The following is a 23,631-nucleotide window of genomic DNA, read 5'->3' as shown; positions in this document are numbered from 1 at the left end:
ATTGTAGGCGTGTTGAAATCGAGCTCCTCGTTCTATCTCCGTTGCTTCATACTACAGAGTTAATAATCTCATCCATGTGGAGTCCAATCCCTATTATTTCCACCGTCTGTGATGTGAAGATCACATGTCCCAAGATTCTGCGCTCAAACTTGGCGTCATCAAGCTACGCCTTTGTTTTCAATAGGCCTCTAGCGACCTCTAGCGGACAGAAAACATTACATATTGCACCTTTTAACAGATTAATTCTATTGGTTTTTATAAGAGTTATGTGGGTTTTATGTAATTTTTTTGTTTATTTTTATAATTCTTGCTTGTGTTGGTTTGTCGAGTCTTAGACAACAAAGCTTTTGATTTTGAAAACATGTCTAACGTCACTGAACGCAAACTCAAGATGGCGCTTTGTCCATTTTCTGTCTCATGTTTGAAGCTGAGATCTTCTCCATATTTCAGGCCCATTCCTAAAGGTGACGAGCGGAAGAGAGCGTGTCTGAGAGCTCTGTCCGATATCAAAGTCCAGCCAGGTTTGAATCTGTCTTCATCATCAGATCACATTGTTCTTGGCTGATATTACAACCACTTTTAGTGACAAAACCGTTCATTTGATGTTTCTCAGGCTGTTATCTGCCCAGTAACCCCGAGGCCATAGTCCTAGACATTGACTACAAATCTGGAACGCCAATGCAAAGGTACAATCACCACTGAAAGTGCCCATATTATGCTATTTTAAAGCTTCATAATTTTGTTTTAGGTCTCCTACAACAGGTTTACATGCATACAAGGTCAAAAACACTTTCTCATAATATCCACTGCCTGAAACAGTTCGATCAAGGATTTGGTCTCTCTAAACCCCGCTCTGCTCTGATTGGTCAGATGGCCCAGTCTGTTGTGATTGGTCAGAAACCAAACACTCATTAGCATATCTGAACTTCAGCTCTGGATCTCTCTCAGCATCTCTCTCTCATGATGCTGTTGGTTCATCAATCTCATGCTTTGGAAGCGCATTTGATGTGGTTTAGATGCACAATAAAATCACATGACTGTGTGTTTTCTCTCTCAGTGCTGCAAAAGCACCATACCTGGCCAAATTCAAGGTGAAACGCTGTGGAGTGAGTGAACTCGAGAAAGAGGGTATGCAAAAAACATCAAATACGTATGCAAGTAGATGATTAATCACGAATGCATAGCATAATAACGGATAAAAAATAATTTTAGACATTTAAGATGAAAGTCTGAGGTATTATGGTGCCTTTTAAGCAGTCGAACACATCAAGTTTTACACTCACTTCTGTGTTTTAGGTTTATTGTGTCGCTCGGACTCACTGGATGAAGCTCAAAGCGGAGAAGACGCTCAGAAGATCTGCTGGCAGGCGGCCATCTTTAAAGTCGGAGACGACTGCAGACAGGTATCAGTTTCACATTGACGTCTCATGTACTTTGTTTTTGTCCCTTATTAGTTTACATTTCAGCTATGAAATCTGATTGGCTGAATAGCACATCATCATTATATACTAATGCACATACAGGGGAATTAACTATCATAGTTTGTGAAATAAGTGATTATTGTGTGAATGTTAACAAAGGCTTGTTTATTGAACATTGGCATCTTTTTAAGCATTTTTCTATTGCATCCAGTTCACATTTACAATTTTTAAATAAATAAACAGAACAGAAACATGTATGTAATATAAATCAACTGATGCTGACAACATTTTTAGAAAACATTAACAAATGCATTGTATTTAAATATGCATTTTGTTTAAATCACATTTAACAAATGTAATATATTTAAGTGGAAAAGGTTTGGTTTAGTCCTTTTTCTAATTTTCTTCCTCCAGGACATGTTGGCTTTGCAGATCATCGGTCTGTTTAAGAACATCTTCCAGCTGGTGGGACTCGACCTGTTTGTTTTTCCTTATAGGGTGGTAGCGACAGCACCAGGGGTGAGTCATTTTATTTTATTTTATTTTATTTTTTTGTTTATTTTTTATATTTGTATTTTATATGCTTGCTTTAATTTTTATTTAATGTTTACTTAAATTTTATTTAAAAATTTTATTTTATTAAAAAATAATAAATAAATTCATAAATTATTCTAAATTTTATTTTAAAATAAAAAATTAAATAATGTTTAATTTTTTTATATGGATAAACTTTGTTTTTGGTGTAACCGTCCTGTGTTCGTCCCGCAGTGTGGCGTCATCGAGTGCATCCCAGACTGTAAGTCCAGAGATCAGCTGGGACGACAGACCGATTTCGGGATGTACGATTATTTCCGTAACCAGTACGGAGACGAATCCACTCTGGCCTTCCAGAAGGTGAGAAAAGCCTCAGTCTCTTGTTTTTAGTGAACACTGTTGATGTCAGTGTTTCTCAACCAGGAGTCCAGCGTCCACTAGAGGGCGTCAGCAAACTTCTGCATGAGGATTTAAAATCAGACAAAACACACTTTAAAATGACTGTAAATAACTTATTTCCTATTTTAATTTTTTTCTTAATTTAATTATTTCTTATTTTGATTTATCTCTTTTTTTTTTAGCTAAAATTAATTAAATTAAAATAAGTAATAATTAATTAAATTAAGAAACACATTAAAATAGAAAATAAATTATTTTAGTTGTTCATAAAAATAAATTATTTCTTTTTTATGAACTTAACAAAAAAATAATTTTCTATTTTAATGTATTCCTTAATTTAATTATTTTTTATTTTAATTTATTTCTTTTTTTATGAGCTAAAACAACTAAAAAGCAAATTATTTTCTTTTAATTTATTTCTTATTTTAATGTATTTCTTTTTTATGGGCTTAAACAACTAAAAGTAATTTATTTTCAATTTTAATGTAATTTATTAATTTAATTATTTCTTATTTTAATGTATTTCTTTTTTATAAGCTTAAACAACTTAAAAAACTATTTATTTGCTATTTATATTTTTCTTAATTTAATTCACTTATTTCTTATTTTAATTTATTTATTTTTTTCCTGTTTCTTTTCATGTATTTTGTTTATTTATTTAATTATTTATTGATTGATTTATTTTTTGAGATCCAGGATTCCCACAGTCTTTGAAAGTGTGAAAGTTTTTTCTAGACCTGGAAAAGTCATGTCAATTAAAATAATTGTTTTATATGTAATATATTTGATCAGGTACTGTAGAAATTGAGGAAAAAAATATTATTCTTAATTCTTATCCAATAAATCAACAATGACTGTAAAAGTCATGCAGATTCTCTAGTTAAAAAGAGTAAGAACCCTGAAAAATGGCTTTTTTAAATTTATATAATGTTATTTAATATTTATTTAATATTAGGAGTGCCCATCAATTAAAATAAGTTTTTAAAACAAAACTTAGGGCTAGGCAGCCTTCAAATATGGTTATACATTTACTTTTTATGCATTTGCTTTTATCCGAAGCAAACCCAGCTGTGAAGGATGGAGTTGTGAAACACGGTTTTCAGTGGTTGTTTTTGCTCCGTCTCTCTGTCGTGTCTCCTGCAGGCGAGGTATAACTTCATCAGGAGCATGGCTGCGTACAGTCTGCTGCTCTTCCTGCTGCAGATCAAGGACAGACACAACGGGAACATCATGCTGGACAGACAGGGACACCTCATCCACATCGGTGTGACTCAAACCATCATAAAGCTCTGTTCTGTGTTTATCACGCGTGTTTCTAACGTGTGCGTTCGCTCCTCAGACTTCGGCTTCATGTTTGAGAGTTCTCCGGGCGGGAATCTGGGCTGGGAGCCGGACATCAAACTGACGGACGAGATGGTGATGATCATGGGCGGGAAGATGGAGGCCACGCCCTTTAAGTGGTTCATGGAGATGTGTGTGCGCGGATACCTGGCCGTCAGGTGAGATGTGTGTGTGAATTATGTATTTTAATGTGTCTGTTAGAAACTGAGGGACTGAATGATCTCTGTCGCACTCTAGGCCGTACATGGATGCTGTGGTTGCCTTGGTAACGCTGATGTTGGATACAGGATTGCCCTGCTTCCGCGGTCAGACCATCAAACTGCTCAAGTGAGTTTAAAGCAACTTCAGTGGAGCAGAAAGATGGATAACTTTGAGTTTTTATGTACATGCAAATGTCAGACTTATATTGGAAAAATGTACATTTTTGATAAATCAAGCTATGGAAGAACCATTTTTTGAATTGAAACACAAATCAATATACATTAACGTGTATTTGTTGTTATAAATTTGAGAATTATTACGAATGCATCATCATAGATGTCAAGAACATCTCCAGAAACACTTCAACAGGAACAGCAGGAGAACATGCATGCTTTGTGTGACGATCTGAAGTGAATCTTGTGTTGTAGGCAGCGTTTTAACCCTGGAGTGAGTGAGAAGGAAGCAGCGGCTTTTATCATCAAAGTCATTCAGAACTGCTTCCTGAGCAGCAGGTCAGTGTCTCACACACACACAAACACACTGAATGTACAGTAGGGGTGTAACGGTACACAAAACTCACAAACTGTTTTGAAACAGTGGTTTACTGAACAAATTTTTGTCTTTAAATATATTCAATTAAATTATAACAAGGTTTCATAAAGATAAAAAAATGTATCCTTATATAATATTAAAGGTTAACAGCTGAGCCCAAACTATTAGCCTAAATTCAATCGCTTTTTATTTTTAGATAAAATAATCAACACTCAAACAACAAATTTTATGCAAACATGTAAGCTGCACAACCTTCAAAACAGATTTATTTAAGCATACATTAAATGATCAAAACATCACTAACAGGTTAAGTCAAATATAATGAATATATAGGCTAATACAGTGCATATATTAAGCGAAAGAGTTCATTTCTCTGGTGAACTAACAGGCTGTGGACACTGAATGGCTTTTCTGAGGTAAATGCTACGTGACATATTGTTTACAAGCTGTTTTATTGACTTTCCACCGTTGAAACACAAAATAAGCGATAACAAGATATTATACGTTTCAGTAAGTTGTACTGTATCTTTCAACATGCCTTTAGATGTTCATTCATGTTTATTCTGTAACTAGTAGTCTTTTAAAGAGGAAGAGATGATCGCGTTCACTCACGCTCCGCGCCGGATGAACTGAAACGCCTGTACAGAGATCACGCCACATCAAAGCGCGTCAAAACGGCACTTTCTGTTTGAATTTCGTGGACAGAATTTTAAGGATGACACTTTGTTTCTTATCAAAAGTAACAAAACGCAGAGCTTATTGCGATTAATAGAAGGCCTTAATGTTGCAATGTAAGTGCATACGTGCACCGACCGAAAGCCCTGTACCGAAACGGTTGTTTGTTGTTTAGGGGTGTAACGAATACGTGTGCTGATACACCCCTAAACAGTACATGTATTCATCCCCCGAACGGTCACGGTACAGATGTCACGATTCGGTGCATACAGTCAGAAGACTGTGGCGCGTGTGGTAATGCAACTCTGTTTAGTAACCGCCACAACAGGAAAAGGAGCATAAAAATCTACGCACCAACCCAAAACAAGGGGTTGAGTCCGAAATCGCCCCTTATAACTTAATAGGGCACTGTTTGAGGGGACAGCTGTTTGTAGTGGCGTCCGAAACCATAATGGACGATATCGAGTGCTCATTCGTTATTTAAACGCATTCGAATGATTATTAAACAGCAGGTACAAACAATGCAAAAACGGCACTCAGTGTCCAAATTCACTCACTCGTTTTCATTCAATCCTTCAAGTAGAGTAATATAGGGAATAGTGAACAAGGGTATAAAGGGTGATTTTGAACACAGCTAAGTGTTCAGATGCACACAAGAGCTTGCTAGTAGCCTATGCGCTGTTTCAGTGAATTTTTGTGACGCGCTCCACAAACTTCACGTAGAGGAAACTGGGACGGCAGAAAGCGCATTCTGTTTTTCATGTCCGTGGGTTTAATCGACTAGCCTGGTAATACCAGACTCTGCTACTTCACTTTGCTTCGTAGACAGAGTCTGGAATGGCATAATAGAGAAGTGTTTTCTCTCTCGCTAGGGGGCGCTTGTCTGAAGTTTAAAATCATTGGTTACCTGTAAGCCAATCAGATACGTTTAGTTATGACGTATGTTATGCGCCTGTACAGCCGCATCGAAGCACAGACATCATGCATCGAACTCAAATCTATGATTGAACTTCCACTGTAAACCTGTTGTAAACACATGATGATGCGAGCGAAATACCGGAGTGAACATGGTATCCATAACAGAGCGAATTGCATCCCGTGTCTCGTTTCCCATTTCCGCGGTCGTTTCGGTTTTCGATTTCTCTAACCTACAATGTAAAACTCGGCGCTTAGCATCTACGTCACGGCTCTCAGCCCGCCCTCTGTTCGTTGATTGGCCCGGCTGTTTCCAGACCGGTGGCAAACAGAAAGCTCTGACGCTGTATCAGACTGAGTACAGAAGCGAAATGAAATTGAGCGGAAGTAGGAAGTCTGACGTAGTCAGGCTATTAATCGACCCCAAATAGCATGATATTTAACCAGGGGAACCCCACCAAAAAGCAGATTTTACCCCTCCAGAACGCGATTGGGATAGTTTTGAGTAGCAATTGGGCGGGGTTTGTTGTAAAAACCTGGCAACCCTGATTCTACGCACCGACCCAAAACAAGGCTGCATCCGAGCACCTAGGCAATGACTTGTAAGGCAGCGTTTGTGCATGAAAGCACCTCACGAGACTGATTTGAGAGAACTGTCACAGAATGGATAGCACAGGATTGTGGGATATCAAAGGCAGCGAAATATACATCTATGCTTCCTTCAAAAATCAATCAGATGAAGGTATCTCAGGAAACAGGAAGTGAAGCTAACACTGGATTCAGATGTGCCTTAATGCCTTCCTACCTTAAGTTGTGTCCTCCAAAGGCAGCATTTACAGTTTTCGGACACAGCCCAACTGTTCAGATGCACACTTCAGATATATACACAGAGTTTCGCTTAATTTTTGTGACACGCTCCACAAACTTCACCGAAAGGATACCAGGACGGCAGAAAGCGCAATCAGTTTTTCATGTCCGTGGATTTAATCGACCTCAAATAGCATGATATTTAGCCCCTGGAATGTGAATTTAACCAGGGGAACCCCACTAAAAAGCATATTTTACCCCACCTAGAACGTGATTGGGCTAGTTTTGGGATAGTTTTGAGTAGCAATTGGGCAGGTTTTGATGTAAAAACTTGGCAACCCTGATTCTACGCACAAACCCAAAACAAGGCTGCATCTGAGCACCTAGGCAATGACTTGTAAGGCAGCGTTTGTGCATGAAGGCACCTCACGAGACGGATTTCAGACAGACTTCTGAGGCAGTGTAACAGTTTAATGATCTAATAGCGTGAGCTTTGGTGAGAACTAAACATATTTAATTATTACAGTAGTCATTTCTCGCTAGAAATGACATCAAAAGTGGAAATGTTGGTCAAAAACGTACATTTACAGACAAACTGACCAGCAAACTCAACTTTCGGATGTCATCTTTATTTTTCTAGCTCAACTGTCACAGAATGGATAGCACAGAATTGTGGGATATCAAAGGCAGTGAAGTATACATCTATGCTTCCTTCAAAAATCGATCAGATGAAGGTATCTCAGGAAACAGGAAGTGAAGCTAACACTGGATTCGGATGTGCCTTAATGCCTTCCTACCTTAAGTTGTGTCCTCCAAAGGCAGCATTTACAGTTTTCGGACACAGCCCAAGTGTTCAGATGCACACTTCAGATATATACACATGTTCAAAAACATTAAAAATAGTAATGTTTACAAACTTTTGACTGGTAGTGTACATTCAGGGCTTAGTATACGCAGGCGAATTGAGACGCAGCACATGACTTCTAGTAGTATGTGCTTAGTACATGATTAACCCGAATGAGCACTTGTGGTTTATTTCATTCGTTGATAGGCCAGTGAGGTGGAGCGTCTGACCACCTGGTACAATCCTCTGGGCAGCCAGGAGCTCCAGATATCAGCCGAACAGTCTGTGGAAACCAGCATCGCCAACTGGAGGTCAAAGTACATCAGCCTGACTGAGAAACAGTGGAAGGACAATGTTAATCTGGCGTGGAGCATCGCGCCGTATCTCGCCCTACAGCTGCCGCCAGGTGACCGACTGTAGGCATTTATATTTTATGCATTCGATGACTGGCATTGCACTCAAGGCCTAGATTTATCCAATTACGCATTCCTCGAAAATCAAACCCATGATTTTGGCATTGCTAGCACCATGCGCTGCTGTTTGAGCTACAGGAATGAATGCAGTACTCTATTTACAGGTTCAAGAACACTGAAGCCATCTTCTCAGAAGTGACCCGCTTGGTTCGGTTGGATCCGGGAGCGGTCAGTGACGTTCCTGAGGCTGTGAAGGTGAACATCCAGAACCCAACAGAAATGAACGTGTAATAGACCTTAGTTGGTTACACAGTAAAATCCCCAGAGTTAAATCATGGTTAAATATGGTCCCTCTCTAAATAGTGTTAAAGTAACACTGAAGCAGAGTTAAAGTTAATGAGATAATCAAGCAATTAATAAGGCTGTTGTAGTTCTTGCCTGCGTCTCAATGTGCATGCTATCCATCCTAAATAGTATGTGACGTTAGTAATTTTCAGTACTATTTAGGGCGGATAGGGTGAATAGTATGCACATTGGGATGCAGGGTTCTCTTTTCTTCAGTGATTCTGCTTGTTAACAGCAGGTGTTCATCACTACTGCACAATCATCACTTAATTAATTGCTTAATTATCTCTTTAACTCTGCTTTAGTGTTATTTTAACACTATTTATGTTCTCTGAGCAGAGTTGATTTAACTCTGGAGATTTTGCTGTGTAGGCACCATTTAATTTAATTTGACATTGAGGTACAGAACTACATTTTGTTCAGTAGGGCAGTGGTTCCCAAACACGTTCCTGGAGCCTCCCCAACACTGCATGTTTTCCATGTCTCCTCAATCAAACACCTGATTCAGATCTTCAGCTCATTAGTCGAGACTTCAAGACCTGAAATAGGTGTGTCAGATAAAGGAGACATGCAAAATGTGCAGTGTTGGGGAGGCTCCAGGAACGTGTTTGGGAACCGTCTTGTTTTCACAGTCTGTTTCCTGGAGTTTTTGTCCTCCTGGATATTTCTGAAATATATTAAGATGAACTAATTAAGGTAAAAAAAGTGATTAAAATTCTACATTTTTGGGCACTTTCAGGTACGGGTGTGCGATATTGACAAAAATTATATCTCGATATTTTCTGGGATATTCTAGATAACGATATTTTGATAAGAGTGTTTATTGAATTGGTACCTTGGCAGGTTTAGGACCGCCGTGGACAGATGTCCCCTAAAGTTTTTGATATTTTTCACATTCTGTGTGGTGATCAGTTCGCAGCAGTGACAGAAATGATCATTTCCAATAAGTTTAAATTAATTTTTACCTTTTTTGGGCATTTTTACCTTTATAAAGCCATTTTAAACTTAATTAAATGTATGCATCATCTTTTGTCATATTCTTACATTTAATCGATAAATAAATTTGCAATGCAAAGAAAACAGAAGCTGCGTCTGAAGTGGCATTTAGACACACTACACAGACTGTTTAATAGCTTTCCTGTAACTCAGTGGTTAGAGTGTGGCACTAGCAATGTCAAGGTTTGATCCCAGGGATTGCACATACTCGGATACAAACGTATAGTATAATGCAATGTAAGTCGCTTTGGATAAAAGCGTCTGCCAAATGCATAAACGTAATACAGCTCAGAGGAACATGAATGCATTTATCCTGCAATTACAAATGCATAATTAATGTTTTGATGTTTTAAACATAAAATGTTGAATATTGATATTTTGAAATGATTTTAAAAATGCAAAGATACTTTAAATTTGATATTAAAACTGCCAGCAGGTGGCAGCAAGCCACTGTTAATGAGTGAGTCATTGAGATTCAACTGATTCATTCAAACGGTTGATTCAGGAACGAAGCATTTGTCTCTCATTGAGTGAGTCATTGAATCATTCATTCAACTGATTTGTTTATTCAGTAATGAAACACCGCTCAGAGGAGCAATGCAGTCCTGTGGCTTGGTTTGAAACTATTTTTGTGGCTAAATAGAGTAAAAACAGGCAATATTGTGTCTAAAAAGTAAGTCACTTAATATATGTATGCACTCTCTGGGTGTGTTTTTGTAAAGTGAGGGACATACTTAATATTTTCAGATTGCACGTCGTTAAAACAACATTTACGTTATTATCGTAGATGATGTATATCGCACACCTCTTGTTGCAGGACCTAAACTAAACACTTTTCCCTTATGCATTCATATAAATTTTAACCTAAAATCTTGCTGTTGAAAAAAATAAAAGTTCATGGACATGTTATTCATTCACTACTCATAAACATTGTGCCCCCTCAAAAATACTGCCAGTTCCTTCAGTTTCTGCCTCGTACATTAACATTTGATTAATGTGATTTTGTGTCTCGTAACTGTGAACGTGTGTGTTTCCCGCTGCAGTTCTTGGTGACGTGGCACACGATTGATGCTGATTCTCCGGAGTTGAGTCACATCTTGTGTTGGGCTCCGGCTGACCCTCCCACGGGCCTGTCGTATTTCTCCAGCATGTATCCGCCGCATCCGCTGACCGCGCAGTACGCCGTCAAAGTCCTGCGCTCCTTCCCTCCTGTACGCCATCATCATCATCATCATCATCACTCCATACACTGCTTTATCTTGGGCATTCTGAGTGTCTTTATTAATGTATATTTTACTCTCATTCAACAGGATGCTATTCTGTTTTACATCCCACAAATTGTTCAGGCTCTCCGTTATGACAAGGTATAGTGTGTATGAAATTAAAAAAGTTAAAGTGCCCCTATTATGCTATTTTAAAGACTCCTAATTTTGTTTTGGATTCTCCTAGAATAGATATACATGCATCCAAGGTCCAAAAACACTTTAATTTTCTCATAATATCCACTGCAGCATCAGATCTTTTCTCAGTGTCTGAAACGGTTTGTTCGAGGATTCGGTCTCTCTAAACCCCGATTTGCATGTGCAAAGTTATATTTGTAAGGGTATAAATTAAGTTGCATGCATCATTTTAATATTTAGCAAAATTATAAATCATATGTAGTATATGCAGGACATATATTGCATTCTCTATTTTCTCTCCCTGACGTGTTGAGTGCACTTGTAAAACCGTGTGTGTGTAGATGGGGTACGTGAGAGAATACATCCTGTGGGCGGCACAGAAGTCTCAGCTTCTGGCACATCAGTTCATCTGGAACATGAAGACCAACATCTACACAGACGAGGAGGGACACCAGAAAGACCGTAAGCCATCTTCATCATCCTCAGATCAATGGATAGAGCTCCTCAGTGATGTTCATTCTGTGTTTTCCAGCTGACATCGGGGAGCTTCTGGAGCATTTGGTTGAAGAGATCATCGGCTCCCTCTCGGGTCCAGCTAAAGACTTCTACCAGCGCGAGTTTGACTTCTTCAACAAGATCACCAATGTCTCAGCCATTATAAAGTAATAGAAACCTGCCGTTAGCATCTGGTTCATTTTGACTCAAACATGATTTTTTTCCCAGAGAAATGCTAGTTAATGTTATAATATTGGACTAAAACCTACTGGCTTCACTCACACAGGGTATAATGATCACTTTTTTGGGATTTTTCCACCCCATGTTGTTACAACTGTGGTGTTCCCAGGTCAAAAATGACACATCTATAAAAAAATGCTTATAAATCTCTGGTTGTTTCATGTTATTGCCAAATACTGGATTAAATATTTCAACTTTATCAATCAGTTCCAAAAAGAAATACAAAACCTGTGCTAACTGAAAGAAAACAAGTTGTTAAAAAGATTAAATCCAATATTTGATGATTTTACATCATAATAATGACAGATTTACAAGCAATTTAATAGGTTGGTCTTTTTTGACCAGGAACACCAAATTAGGTCATGGATTTTCAACAGCACAAGGGTTAAATAGGACTTAAAGGTGCAATATGTAAGAATTTTGCAGTAAAATATCCAAAAACCACTAGGTCAGTGTTATATATTTTCGTCACTTGAGTACTTACAATATCCCAAATGTTTGCAACTATTGGTAAATTGTGAGAAAATTGCAATTTTACCCAAGGCTCCGGGACATGTGAGGAGTCGCCTGTCAATGGCGTCATACCCGCGTTACCCTCGGTTTCCGGTTTATTTTGTAGAAACCATGAAAACACCAAAGACGCTTTAATATATTACATGCTTTAATAGACAAGGGACAGAAAACTAATTATTGTTATATAGCTCAACACATTTAGTCTTATTGCTTCAATCTAATTTTCTTGATGTTTTGTGAGTCTCATGCTTTACCACGCCTCAGAGAAAAACACTATTTTGTGAAGTAGCTAACATAGCATAATCAGATGCAGCTTTATTTTTAGTAACAGTAATACAGCATTTTCTCCATCATACGTTTTAAAATTAATACGTTCAACACAATTAAATTAATAAAATGATCTATCATGCAGTGTGTAACATTTCACAGCAGCCGCCGAGCGAACGCACAGATCAACACAATCATCTAATATGATAAACAGCTGCGTTACCTCATTTGACCGGAAAAGCGGAAGCGGTGCCGGCATGATAGTCCCGCTTGTAGGCGTGTTGAAATCGAGCTCCTCGTTCTCCACAACACTCGCTCTCCGCTTCATTGAGTTAATAATCTCATCCATGTGATTTCTTCCCGAGTCCAATCCCTATTATTTCCACTGTGATGTGAAGATCACATGTCCCAAGATTCTGCGCTCAAACTTGGCGTCATCAAGCTACGCCTTTGTTTTCAATAGGCCTCTAGCGACCTCTAGCGGACAGAAAACATTACATATTGCACCTTTTAACAGATTAATTCTATTGGTTTTTATAAGAGTTATGTGGGTTTTATGTAATTTTTTTGTTTATTTTTATAATTCTTGCTTGTGTTGGTTTGTCGAGTCTTAGACAACAAAGCTTTTGATTTTGAAAACATGTCTAACGTCACTGAACGCAAACTCAAGATGGCGCTTTGTCCATTTTCTGTCTCATGTTTGAAGCTGAGATCTTCTCCATATTTCAGGCCCATTCCTAAAGGTGACGAGCGGAAGAGAGCGTGTCTGAGAGCTCTGTCCGATATCAAAGTCCAGCCAGGTTTGAATCTGTCTTCATCATCAGATCACATTGTTCTTGGCTGATATTACAACCACTTTTAGTGACAAAACCGTTCATTTGATGTTTCTCAGGCTGTTATCTGCCCAGTAACCCCGAGGCCATAGTCCTAGACATTGACTACAAATCTGGAACGCCAATGCAAAGGTACAATCACCACTGAAAGTGCCCATATTATGCTATTTTAAAGCTTCATAATTTTGTTTTAGGTCTCCTACAACAGGTTTACATGCATACAAGGTCAAAAACACTTTCTCATAATATCCACTGCCTGAAACAGTTCGATCAAGGATTTGGTCTCTCTAAACCCCGCTCTGCTCTGATTGGTCAGATGGCCCAGTCTGTTGTGATTGGTCAGAAACCAAACACTCATTAGCATATCTGAACTTCAGCTCTGGATCTCTCTCAGCATCTCTCTCTCATGATGCTGTTGGTTCATCAATCTCATGCTTTGGAAGCGCATTTGATGTGGTTTAGATGCACAATAAAATCACATGACTGTGTGTTTTCTCTCTCAGTGCTGCAAAAGCACCATACCTGGCCAAATTCAAGGTGAAACGCTGTGGAGTGAGTGAACTCGAGAAAGAGGGTATGCAAAAAACATCAAATACGTATGCAAGTAGATGATTAATCACGAATGCATAGCATAATAACGGATAAAAAATAATTTTAGACATTTAAGATGAAAGTCTGAGGTATTATGGTGCCTTTTAAGCAGTCGAACACATCAAGTTTTACACTCACTTCTGTGTTTTAGGTTTATTGTGTCGCTCGGACTCACTGGATGAAGCTCAAAGCGGAGAAGACGCTCAGAAGATCTGCTGGCAGGCGGCCATCTTTAAAGTCGGAGACGACTGCAGACAGGTATCAGTTTCACATTGACGTCTCATGTACTTTGTTTTTGTCCCTTGCACTTTAGTTTACATTTCAGCTATGAAATCTGATTGGCTGAATAGCACATCATCATTATATACTAATGCACATACAGGGGAATTAACTATCATAGTTTGTGAAATAAGTGATTATTGTGTGAATGTTAACAAAGGCTTGTTTATTGAACATTGGCATCTTTTTAAGCATTTTTCTATTGCATCCAGTTCACATTTACAATTTTTAAATAAATAAACAGAACAGAAACATGTATGTAATATAAATCAACTGATGCTGACAACATTTTTAGAAAACATTAACAAATGCATTGTATTTAAATATGCATTTTGTTTAAATCACATTTAACAAATGTAATATATTTAAGTGGAAAAGGTTTGTTTTAGTTTAGTTTTTTTTTTTCTCTCTCTCTCTTTCCTTTTTCTAATTTTCTTCCTCCAGGACATGTTGGCTTTGCAGATCATCGGTCTGTTTAAGAACATCTTCCAGCTGGTGGGACTCGACCTGTTTGTTTTTCCTTATAGGGTGGTAGCGACAGCACCAGGGGTGAGTCATTTTATTTTATTTTATTTTATTTTTTTGTTTATGTTCATTTTTATTTTAAATTTGTATTTTATATGCTTGCTTTAATTTTTATTTAATGTTTACTTAAATTTTATTTAAAAATTTTATTTTATTAAAAAATAATAAATAAATTCATAAATTATTCTAAATTTTATTTTAAAATAAAAAATTAAATAATGTTTAATTTTTTTATATGGATAAACTTTGTTTTTGGTGTAACCGTCCTGTGTTCGTCCCGCAGTGTGGCGTCATCGAGTGCATCCCAGACTGTAAGTCCAGAGATCAGCTGGGACGACAGACCGATTTCGGGATGTACGATTATTTCCGTAACCAGTACGGAGACGAATCCACTCTGGCCTTCCAGAAGGTGAGAAAAGCCTCAGTCTCTTGTTTTTAGTGAACACTGTTGATGTCAGTGTTTCTCAACCAGGAGTCCAGCGTCCACTAGAGGGCGTCAGCAAACTTCTGCATGAGGATTTAAAATCAGACAAAACACACTTTAAAATGACTGTAAATAACTTATTTCCTATTTTAATTTTTTTCTTAATTTAATTATTTCTTATTTTGATTTATCTCTTTTTTTTTAGCTAAAATTAATTAAATTAAAATAAGTAATAATTAATTAAATTAAGAAACACATTAAAATAGAAAATAAATTATTTTAGTTGTTCATAAAAATAAATTATTTCTTTTTTATGAACTTAACAAAAAAATAATTTTCTATTTTAATGTATTCCTTAATTTAATTATTTTTTATTTTAATTTATTTCTTTTTTTATGAGCTAAAACAACTAAAAAGCAAATTATTTTCTTTTAATTTATTTCTTATTTTAATGTATTTCTTTTTTATGGGCTTAAACAACTAAAAGTAATTTATTTTCAATTTTAATGTAATTTATTAATTTAATTATTTCTTATTTTAATGTATTTCTTTTTTATAAGCTTAAACAACTTAAAAAACTATTTATTTGCTATTTATATTTTTCTTAATTTAATTCACTTATTTCTTATTTTAATTTATTTATTTTTTTCCTGTTTCTTTTCATGTATTTTGTTTATTTATTTAATTATTTATTGATTGATTTATTTTTTGAGATCCAGGATTCCCACAGTCTTTGAAAGTGTGAAAGTTTTTTCTAGACCTGGAAAAGTCATGTCAATTAAAATAATTGTTTTATATGTAATATATTTGATCAGGTACTGTAGAAATTGAGGAAAAAAATATTATTCTTAATTCTTATCCAATAAATCAACAATGACTGTAAAAGTCATGCAGATTCTCTAGTTAAAAAGAGTAAGAACCCTGAAAAATGGCTTTTTTAAATTTATATAATGTTATTTAATATTTATTTAATATTAGGAGTGCCCATCAATTAAAATAAGTTTTTAAAACAAAACTTAGGGCTAGGCAGCCTTCAAATATGGTTATACATTTACTTTTTATGCATTTGCTTTTATCCGAAGCAAACCCAGCTGTGAAGGATGGAGTTGTGAAACACGGTTTTCAGTGGTTGTTTTTGCTCCGTCTCTCTGTCGTGTCTCCTGCAGGCGAGGTATAACTTCATCAGGAGCATGGCTGCGTACAGTCTGCTGCTCTTCCTGCTGCAGATCAAGGACAGACACAACGGGAACATCATGCTGGACAGACAGGGACACCTCATCCACATCGGTGTGACTCAAACCATCATAAAGCTCTGTTCTGTGTTTATCACGCGTGTTTCTAACGTGTGCGTTCGCTCCTCAGACTTCGGCTTCATGTTTGAGAGTTCTCCGGGCGGGAATCTGGGCTGGGAGCCGGACATCAAACTGACGGACGAGATGGTGATGATCATGGGCGGGAAGATGGAGGCCACGCCCTTTAAGTGGTTCATGGAGATGTGTGTGCGCGGATACCTGGCCGTCAGGTGAGATGTGTGTGTGAATTATGTATTTTAATGTGTCTGTTAGAAACTGAGGGACTGAATGATCTCTGTCGCACTCTAGGCCGTACATGGATGCTGTGGTTGCCTTGGTAACGCTGATGTTGGATACAGGATTGCCCTGCTTCCGCGGTCAGACCATCAAACTGCTCAAGTGAGTTTAAAGCAACTTCAGTGGAGCAGAAAGGATGGATAATGTTGAGTTTTTATGTACATGCAAATGTCAGACTTATATTGGAAAAATGTACATTTTTGATAAATCAAGCTATGGAAGAACCATTTTTTGAATTGAAACACAAATCAATATACATTAACGTGTATTTGTTATAAATTTGTTATAAATTTGAGAATTATTACGAATGCATCATCATAGATGTCAAGAACATCTCCAGAAACACTTCAACAGGAACAGCAGGAGAACATGCATGCTTTGTGTGACGATCTGAAGTGAATCTTGTGTTGTAGGCAGCGTTTTAACCCTGGAGTGAGTGAGAAGGAAGCAGCGGCTTTTATCATCAAAGTCATTCAGAACTGCTTCCTGAGCAGCAGGTCAGTGTCTCACACACACACAAACACACTGAATGTACAGTAGGGGTGTAACGGTACACAAACTCACGGTTCGGTACATTCGGTAACAGGTGGGGAGTTTTGAAACAGTGGTTTACTGAACAAATTGTGTTTTTGTCTTTAAATATATTCAATTAAATTATAACAAGGTTTCATAAAGATAAAAAAATGTATCCTTATATAATATTAAAGGTTAACAGCTGAGCCCAAACTATTAGCCTAAATTCAATCGCTTTTTATTTTTAGATAAAATAATCAACACTCAAACAACAAATTTTATGCAAACATGTAAGCTGCACAACCTTCAAAACAGATTTATTTAAGCATACATTAAATGATCAAAACATCACTAACAGGTTAAGTCAAATATAATGAATATATAGGCTAATACAGTGCATATATTAAGCGAAAGAGTTCATTTCTCTGGTGAACTAACAGGCTGTGGACACTGAATGGCTTTTCTGAGGTAAATGCTACGTGACATATTGTTTACAAGCTGTTTTATTGACTTTCCACCGTTGAAACACAAAATAAGCGATAACAAGATATTATACGTTTCAGTAAGTTGTACTGTATCTTTCAACATGCCTTTAGATGTTCATTCATGTTTATTCTGTAACTAGTAGTCTTTTAAAGAGGAAGAGATGATCGCGTTCACTCACGCTCCGCGCCGGATGAACTGAAACGCCTGTACAGAGATCACGCCACATCAAAGCGCGTCAAAACGGCACTTTCTGTTTGAATTTCGTGGACAGAATTTTAAGGATGACACTTTGTTTCTTATCAAAAGTAACAAAACGCAGAGCTTATTGCGATTAATAGAAGGCCTTAATGTTGCAATGTAAGTGCATACGTGCACCGACCGAAAGCCCTGTACCGAAACGGTTGTTTGTTGTTTAGGGGTGTAACGAATACGTGTGCTGATACACCCCTAAACAGTACATGTATTCATCCCCCGAACGGTCACGGTACAGATGTCACGATTCGGTGCATACAGTCAGAAGACTGTGGCGCGTGTGGTAATGCAACTCTGTTTAGTAACCGCCACAACAGGAAAAGGAGCATAAAAATCTACGCACCAACCCAAAACAAGGGGTTGAGTCCGAAATCGCCCCTTATAACTTAATAGGGCACTGTTTGAGGGGACAGCTGTTTGTAGTGGCGTCCGAAACCATAATGGACGATATCGAGTGCTCATTCGTTATTTAAACGCATTCGAATGATTATTAAACAGCAGGTACAAACAATGCAAAAACGGCACTCAGTGTCCAAATTCACTCACTCGTTTTCATTCAATCCTTCAAGTAGAGTAATATAGGGAATAGTGAACAAGGGTATAAAGGGTGATTTTGAACACAGCTAAGTGTTCAGATGCACACAAGAGCTTGCTAGTAGCCTATGCGCTGTTTCAGTGAATTTTTGTGACGCGCTCCACAAACTTCACGTAGAGGAAACTGGGACGGCAGAAAGCGCATTCTGTTTTTCATGTCCGTGGGTTTAATCGACTAGCCTGGTAATACCAGACTCTGCTACTTCACTTTGCTTCGTAGACAGAGTCTGGAATGGCATAATAGAGAAGTGTTTTCTCTCTCGCTAGGGGCGCTTGTCTGAAGTTTAAAATCATTGGTTACCTGTAAGCCAATCAGATACGTTTAGTTATGACGTATGTTATGCGCCTGTACAGCCGCATCGAAGCACAGACATCATGCATCGAACTCAAATCTATGATTGAACTTCCACTGTAAACCTGTTGTAAACACATGATGATGCGAGCGAAATACCGGAGTGAACATGGTATCCATAACAGAGCGAATTGCATCCCGTGTCTCGTTTCCCATTTCCGCGGTCGTTTCGGTTTTCGATTTCTCTAACCTACAATGTAAAACTCGGCGCTTAGCATCTACGTCACGGCTCTCAGCCCGCCCTCTGTTCGTTGATTGGCCCGGCTGTTTCCAGACCGGTGGCAAACAGAAAGCTCTGACGCTGTATCAGACTGAGTACAGAAGCGAAATGAAATTGAGCGGAAGTAGGAAGTCTGACGTAGTCAGGCTATTAATCGACCCCAAATAGCATGATATTTAACCAGGGGAACCCCACCAAAAAGCAGATTTTACCCCTCCAGAACGCGATTGGGATAGTTTTGAGTAGCAATTGGGCGGGGTTTGTTGTAAAAACCTGGCAACCCTGATTCTACGCACCGACCCAAAACAAGGCTGCATCCGAGCACCTAGGCAATGACTTGTAAGGCAGCGTTTGTGCATGAAAGCACCTCACGAGACTGATTTGAGAGAACTGTCACAGAATGGATAGCACAGGATTGTGGGATATCAAAGGCAGCGAAATATACATCTATGCTTCCTTCAAAAATCAATCAGATGAAGGTATCTCAGGAAACAGGAAGTGAAGCTAACACTGGATTCAGATGTGCCTTAATGCCTTCCTACCTTAAGTTGTGTCCTCCAAAGGCAGCATTTACAGTTTTCGGACACAGCCCAACTGTTCAGATGCACACTTCAGATATATACACAGAGTTTCGCTTAATTTTTGTGACACGCTCCACAAACTTCACCGAAAGGATACCAGGACGGCAGAAAGCGCAATCAGTTTTTCATGTCCGTGGATTTAATCGACCTCAAATAGCATGATATTTAGCCCCTGGAATGTGAATTTAACCAGGGGAACCCCACTAAAAAGCATATTTTACCCCACCTAGAACGTGATTGGGCTAGTTTTGGGATAGTTTTGAGTAGCAATTGGGCAGGTTTTGATGTAAAAACTTGGCAACCCTGATTCTACGCACAAACCCAAAACAAGGCTGCATCTGAGCACCTAGGCAATGACTTGTAAGGCAGCGTTTGTGCATGAAGGCACCTCACGAGACGGATTTCAGACAGACTTCTGAGGCAGTGTAACAGTTTAATGATCTAATAGCGTGAGCTTTGGTGAGAACTAAACATATTTAATTATTACAGTAGTCATTTCTCGCTAGAAATGACATCAAAAGTGGAAATGTTGGTCAAAAACGTACATTTACAGACAAACTGACCAGCAAACTCAACTTTCGGATGTCATCTTTATTTTTCTAGCTCAACTGTCACAGAATGGATAGCACAGAATTGTGGGATATCAAAGGCAGTGAAGTATACATCTATGCTTCCTTCAAAAATCGATCAGATGAAGGTATCTCAGGAAACAGGAAGTGAAGCTAACACTGGATTCGGATGTGCCTTAATGCCTTCCTACCTTAAGTTGTGTCCTCCAAAGGCAGCATTTACAGTTTTCGGACACAGCCCAAGTGTTCAGATGCACACTTCAGATATATACACAGAGTTTCGCTTAATTTTTGTGACGCGCTCCACAAACTTCACCGAAAGGATACCAGGACGGCAGAAAGCGGCTTCCTGTTTGTTTGTGTTTTAAGTCGATTCCGCTGTTATAATGAGACAAAATCATTTGGCATTGTGCTGATTTGTGGTGGAAGTCTCACTACAGTCTCAGTGATTAAATATGTGTGTCCTGAAAATGGGAAGCCTCGGGTCTCCTCATTACACCCCTAATGTACAGATACACACACATCACTCATGTGCTGATTGCATCATTACAGGTGATGCTTAATAAATCATATATGAATTACATGAAATGTTTTTAATTTGTTCCAGGAGCAAAACGTATGACATGATCCAGTACTATCAGAACCAGATCCCGTACTGAAGGCCAGAGAAACCTGTGTGTGTGTGTGTGTGTGTGTGTGTGTGTGTGTGTGTGTGTGTGTTCTCCTCTCATTGTCACAGTCACAGTCTGGTGTGTTTCTGCACTTTATACACCTGACATGAGTTTGCATGGATTCATACGCACTTATATCAGCACTTATGAGACTCCCATGACACACTTTCTGCTGCATGATGATTTCAGTTATACTTGATTTTAAAGTCAATTTCGTGCCATTTTGAGTTTTATTTGATGTGATTTTGTTTGTGGCCTTTGATAATTTCCTGGCAAATCATGTCGTTGTTACAGCAGATGTGTTTATGGTGTGGACTAGAGACAAACATCACATTTTAGAGGTGATAAATTAACGCACAAAAATCAGTATTTGGTTGATTTTATTTATTATCAGGCAGTGGAGGAGAGATGTTTGAATAGTTGAAATGTTTGCTATTCTGTGAATCTTGATTGTTTTGCAGCTCTGAATTTGTGTAATAATATTTGTGATTTTATGGTCACATGACCTCTGATCAATCACTGCTTGTTTTGCAGTATGTGCCTGTTTATTGATCAGTCGATTGTGCAGTAAGTGACTAATCTTTGTACGCTCGTTTGTACGGTTGCATTAATTTTATCCTTCCTTTGGACTATTTATTCTATCTGCGATATTTAATAAATGTCTACAATAATTGCACATTTGTAAAGCTTATTTACTGGCATTGAACGTGTGATAATCGCAGATGGCAAAATGTAATGTTTTTATTTAATTATTTAATGTTATTTTGCTGTTACCATATTACTTGTTTAGTCCTACTGTTAATTAATGTACAAAATGCATCAAAGACTGACACTATTTAAAATATCACTATTGAAACTGAGTTCCCCAGAGTTGAACACAATCAGAGCTCTGCAGATAATCTATTGATTTATCTTTTGATTGATCACTTTAAATCACTGGACTAAGTGGACTTCATTTTTAATGTCTGAATTTTCTCAAATATCCTGGTGGTTGTTAAATGTTTAGTTATTATTCTTATTAAAAGTTTATATTATTCTATACATGTGTTGCTCAAATCACTTAATTTGAATTTTCAATACAACTTTCAAGTTCAATATGCCACATATGAAGTAATAATATTAAAAATACAATGTCCCTGTTTTGTACATTTTGTCAGAAAATATTGAAATAAGATACAAGGAAATACACAAGCATTTAATTTGATGTGTGTCATGGAAAAACACTGCTGAGTCATGAACCTGTTATGTGTTGTAACATATTTTGAATAGGAAGTATAGGGTACCGCCTTGTTTTACCCATTCTGATCTATTGTTAAATTTGTAAAATTTATATCATAAGATTTGTCAAACAGATTATAACAAAGACAAATGGGCAAAACTATATTTCCTCATCAAAAAGTGGAATGGAATTTAATTTCCAGTTTTTAATAAAATCTAAATTTATAAGAGGTCATACACAATGACAAACTTACTTTTCCAGTTTACACTCAACAGTTAATAATTCAATTGGAAGGATAAACAGAAAACGGATATAGCAATCTCTGGTTTATAATGTTTCTGTTTGCATTTTTTGCAAGGTTAACATTTACACTTTTTGTTTAAATGTTCTATTTTTTATTTTAAAATATTAAAATGAATTGTGAATAGAAGGCACTGTACTGAACCAACTTAAAAGTATTTTTTAAAGGTTCACAAGCACAAAAGTAGTATTTATCAAAGTTACTGTATTTGCAATTTAATCTGTCTAGTAAAGTGTTTGCTGAAGTGTGTTGTTTCCTAAAACATGATTTGCTTGATGATTGATGGAAAGAGCACAGAGAAGAATGACTTCAAACATATTTCCTGTAAATGTTCTCTCTTTGATGAAAATGAAAGTAATTTCCCACCTGACGTCAGATCACTGGTGGCCTATATATATAGAAGCGGCTTTCATTCTCATTTCGGCAGACATCGAGACGGGTCGAGAGGCTCTTCTTCAAGGCAGCGGCGCGCATAGCCGCGCTGAATTATCCGAACGAGTACACCGAGATGCAGGGCCACTCCAGAGCTGCGTCCTCTCGATGGTGAACCGACGAGGGCTTCGAGCTGCTTTCCATCAAGGCGGCGGATCGCACTGCCACGCCGAACCGACCGAACTGACTGAACGAGGGCTTCGAGATGCTTCGGCGGCTCGCATAGCCGTGCTGCACCGAGAACCTTCCTCTTCCTCACCGGTGCTCCAGTGCTGAGCCTTCCCGACGCCACAGGTGCTTCAGAGCTCTTCTGCTTTGCTGCCTCCTGTGCCAAGTCAAGGTTTTTTTTTTTTTTTTTCGTTTTTTTTTTTTTTTTTTTTTTTTTTTTTTAATTTAATTAGATACTAATTAAACAATACAACAAGAGATGTGGTGTCTTTACTTCATACACTGTTTTCTTAATAAAACAATACAACAACAGGTGTGGTGTCTTTACTTCATACACTATTTTCTTAATAAAACAATACAACAACAGGTGTGTTACGTGTGCTGTGCTGAAGAGACATGAACGGATATCCACAATACAGGGTTTTAATGAGTAACGCAGGAGATAAAACACAATATACACACATTAAACAACAACAAGATCGGACAGGGAGTGAGTCCATTATAAAGGGAGTGCTGATGAGGAGATGAAGAGGGAAGTGAGTGCAGGTGTGGAGACAGGAGGATCTTGGGAAATGGAGTCCGGGAAATGAGGGAACTGTGACACTACCTCCCCCTCTCGGTATGTGCGGCCTCGCGCCGTAGATGAAACAACTGGGGAGGGAGGTGGGCTCCCT

At 37.9% G+C, this 23,631-nt stretch overlaps 2 protein-coding genes across 4 annotated transcripts in view; both read left to right on the top strand.

The window, feature by feature from the left end:
* Positions 1-4,462, top strand: part of pi4kab (phosphatidylinositol 4-kinase, catalytic, alpha b) — a 55,662-nt gene extending 51,200 nt beyond the window's left edge. For both annotated transcript variants that reach the window (XM_048209349.1, XM_048209348.1), the window contains 10 exons: positions 451-521; positions 614-686; positions 1,058-1,128; positions 1,297-1,403; positions 1,836-1,940; positions 2,190-2,315; positions 3,498-3,618; positions 3,694-3,853; positions 3,933-4,022; positions 4,325-4,462. In XM_048209349.1, coding sequence (XP_048065306.1) covers positions 451-521; positions 614-686; positions 1,058-1,128; positions 1,297-1,403; positions 1,836-1,940; positions 2,190-2,315; positions 3,498-3,618; positions 3,694-3,853; positions 3,933-4,022; positions 4,325-4,451 — 1,051 coding nt within the window. In that variant the 3' untranslated portion in view covers positions 4,452-4,462. The remainder of the gene's footprint in view (positions 1-450; positions 522-613; positions 687-1,057; positions 1,129-1,296; positions 1,404-1,835; positions 1,941-2,189; positions 2,316-3,497; positions 3,619-3,693; positions 3,854-3,932; positions 4,023-4,324) is intronic.
* Positions 4,463-8,269: 3,807 nt separating this feature from the next.
* On the top strand, positions 8,270-21,513 carry LOC125279557 (phosphatidylinositol 4-kinase alpha-like). 2 transcript variants are annotated; one of them, XM_048209355.1, is made up of 16 exons: positions 8,270-8,357; positions 10,487-10,654; positions 10,754-10,807; positions 11,185-11,305; positions 11,376-11,505; positions 13,088-13,158; positions 13,251-13,323; positions 13,695-13,765; positions 13,934-14,040; positions 14,506-14,610; positions 14,870-14,995; positions 16,177-16,297; positions 16,373-16,532; positions 16,612-16,701; positions 17,013-17,096; positions 20,774-21,513. In XM_048209355.1, exons 2-16 carry the CDS (start codon positions 10,592-10,594, stop codon positions 20,823-20,825), a joined length of 1,428 nt encoding a protein of 475 aa, XP_048065312.1. In that variant the 5' UTR covers positions 8,270-8,357; positions 10,487-10,591; the 3' UTR covers positions 20,826-21,513. The 2 variants fall into 2 exon arrangements, with proteins under 2 accessions (XP_048065312.1, XP_048065313.1); XM_048209356.1 differs by lacking the exon at positions 8,270-8,357 and adding an exon at positions 9,025-9,143.
* The last annotated feature ends 2,118 nt before the right edge of the window (positions 21,514-23,631 follow it).

Source organism: Megalobrama amblycephala, linkage group LG12 (assembly GCF_018812025.1).
Source record: "Megalobrama amblycephala isolate DHTTF-2021 linkage group LG12, ASM1881202v1, whole genome shotgun sequence".
Taxonomy (NCBI): Eukaryota; Metazoa; Chordata; class Actinopteri; order Cypriniformes; family Xenocyprididae; genus Megalobrama; species Megalobrama amblycephala.
The sequence above is the reverse complement of the archived record's forward strand: the minus strand, read 5'-3'. Positions and strand labels throughout refer to the sequence as shown.

Bases quoted from the DNA above. Each gene is read 5' to 3' on its own strand.
- LOC125279557 (XM_048209355.1), top strand. From the start codon at position 10,592: ATGTATCCGCCGCATCCGCTGACCGCGCAGTACGCCGTCAAAGTCCTG. The intron at 10,808-11,184 runs GTATAGTGTGTA...GTGTGTGTGTAG, and splicing joins AGGCTCTCCGTTATGACAAG to ATGGGGTACGTGAGAGAATA. The intron at 14,041-14,505 runs GTATCAGTTTCA...TTCTTCCTCCAG, and splicing joins TCGGAGACGACTGCAGACAG to GACATGTTGGCTTTGCAGAT.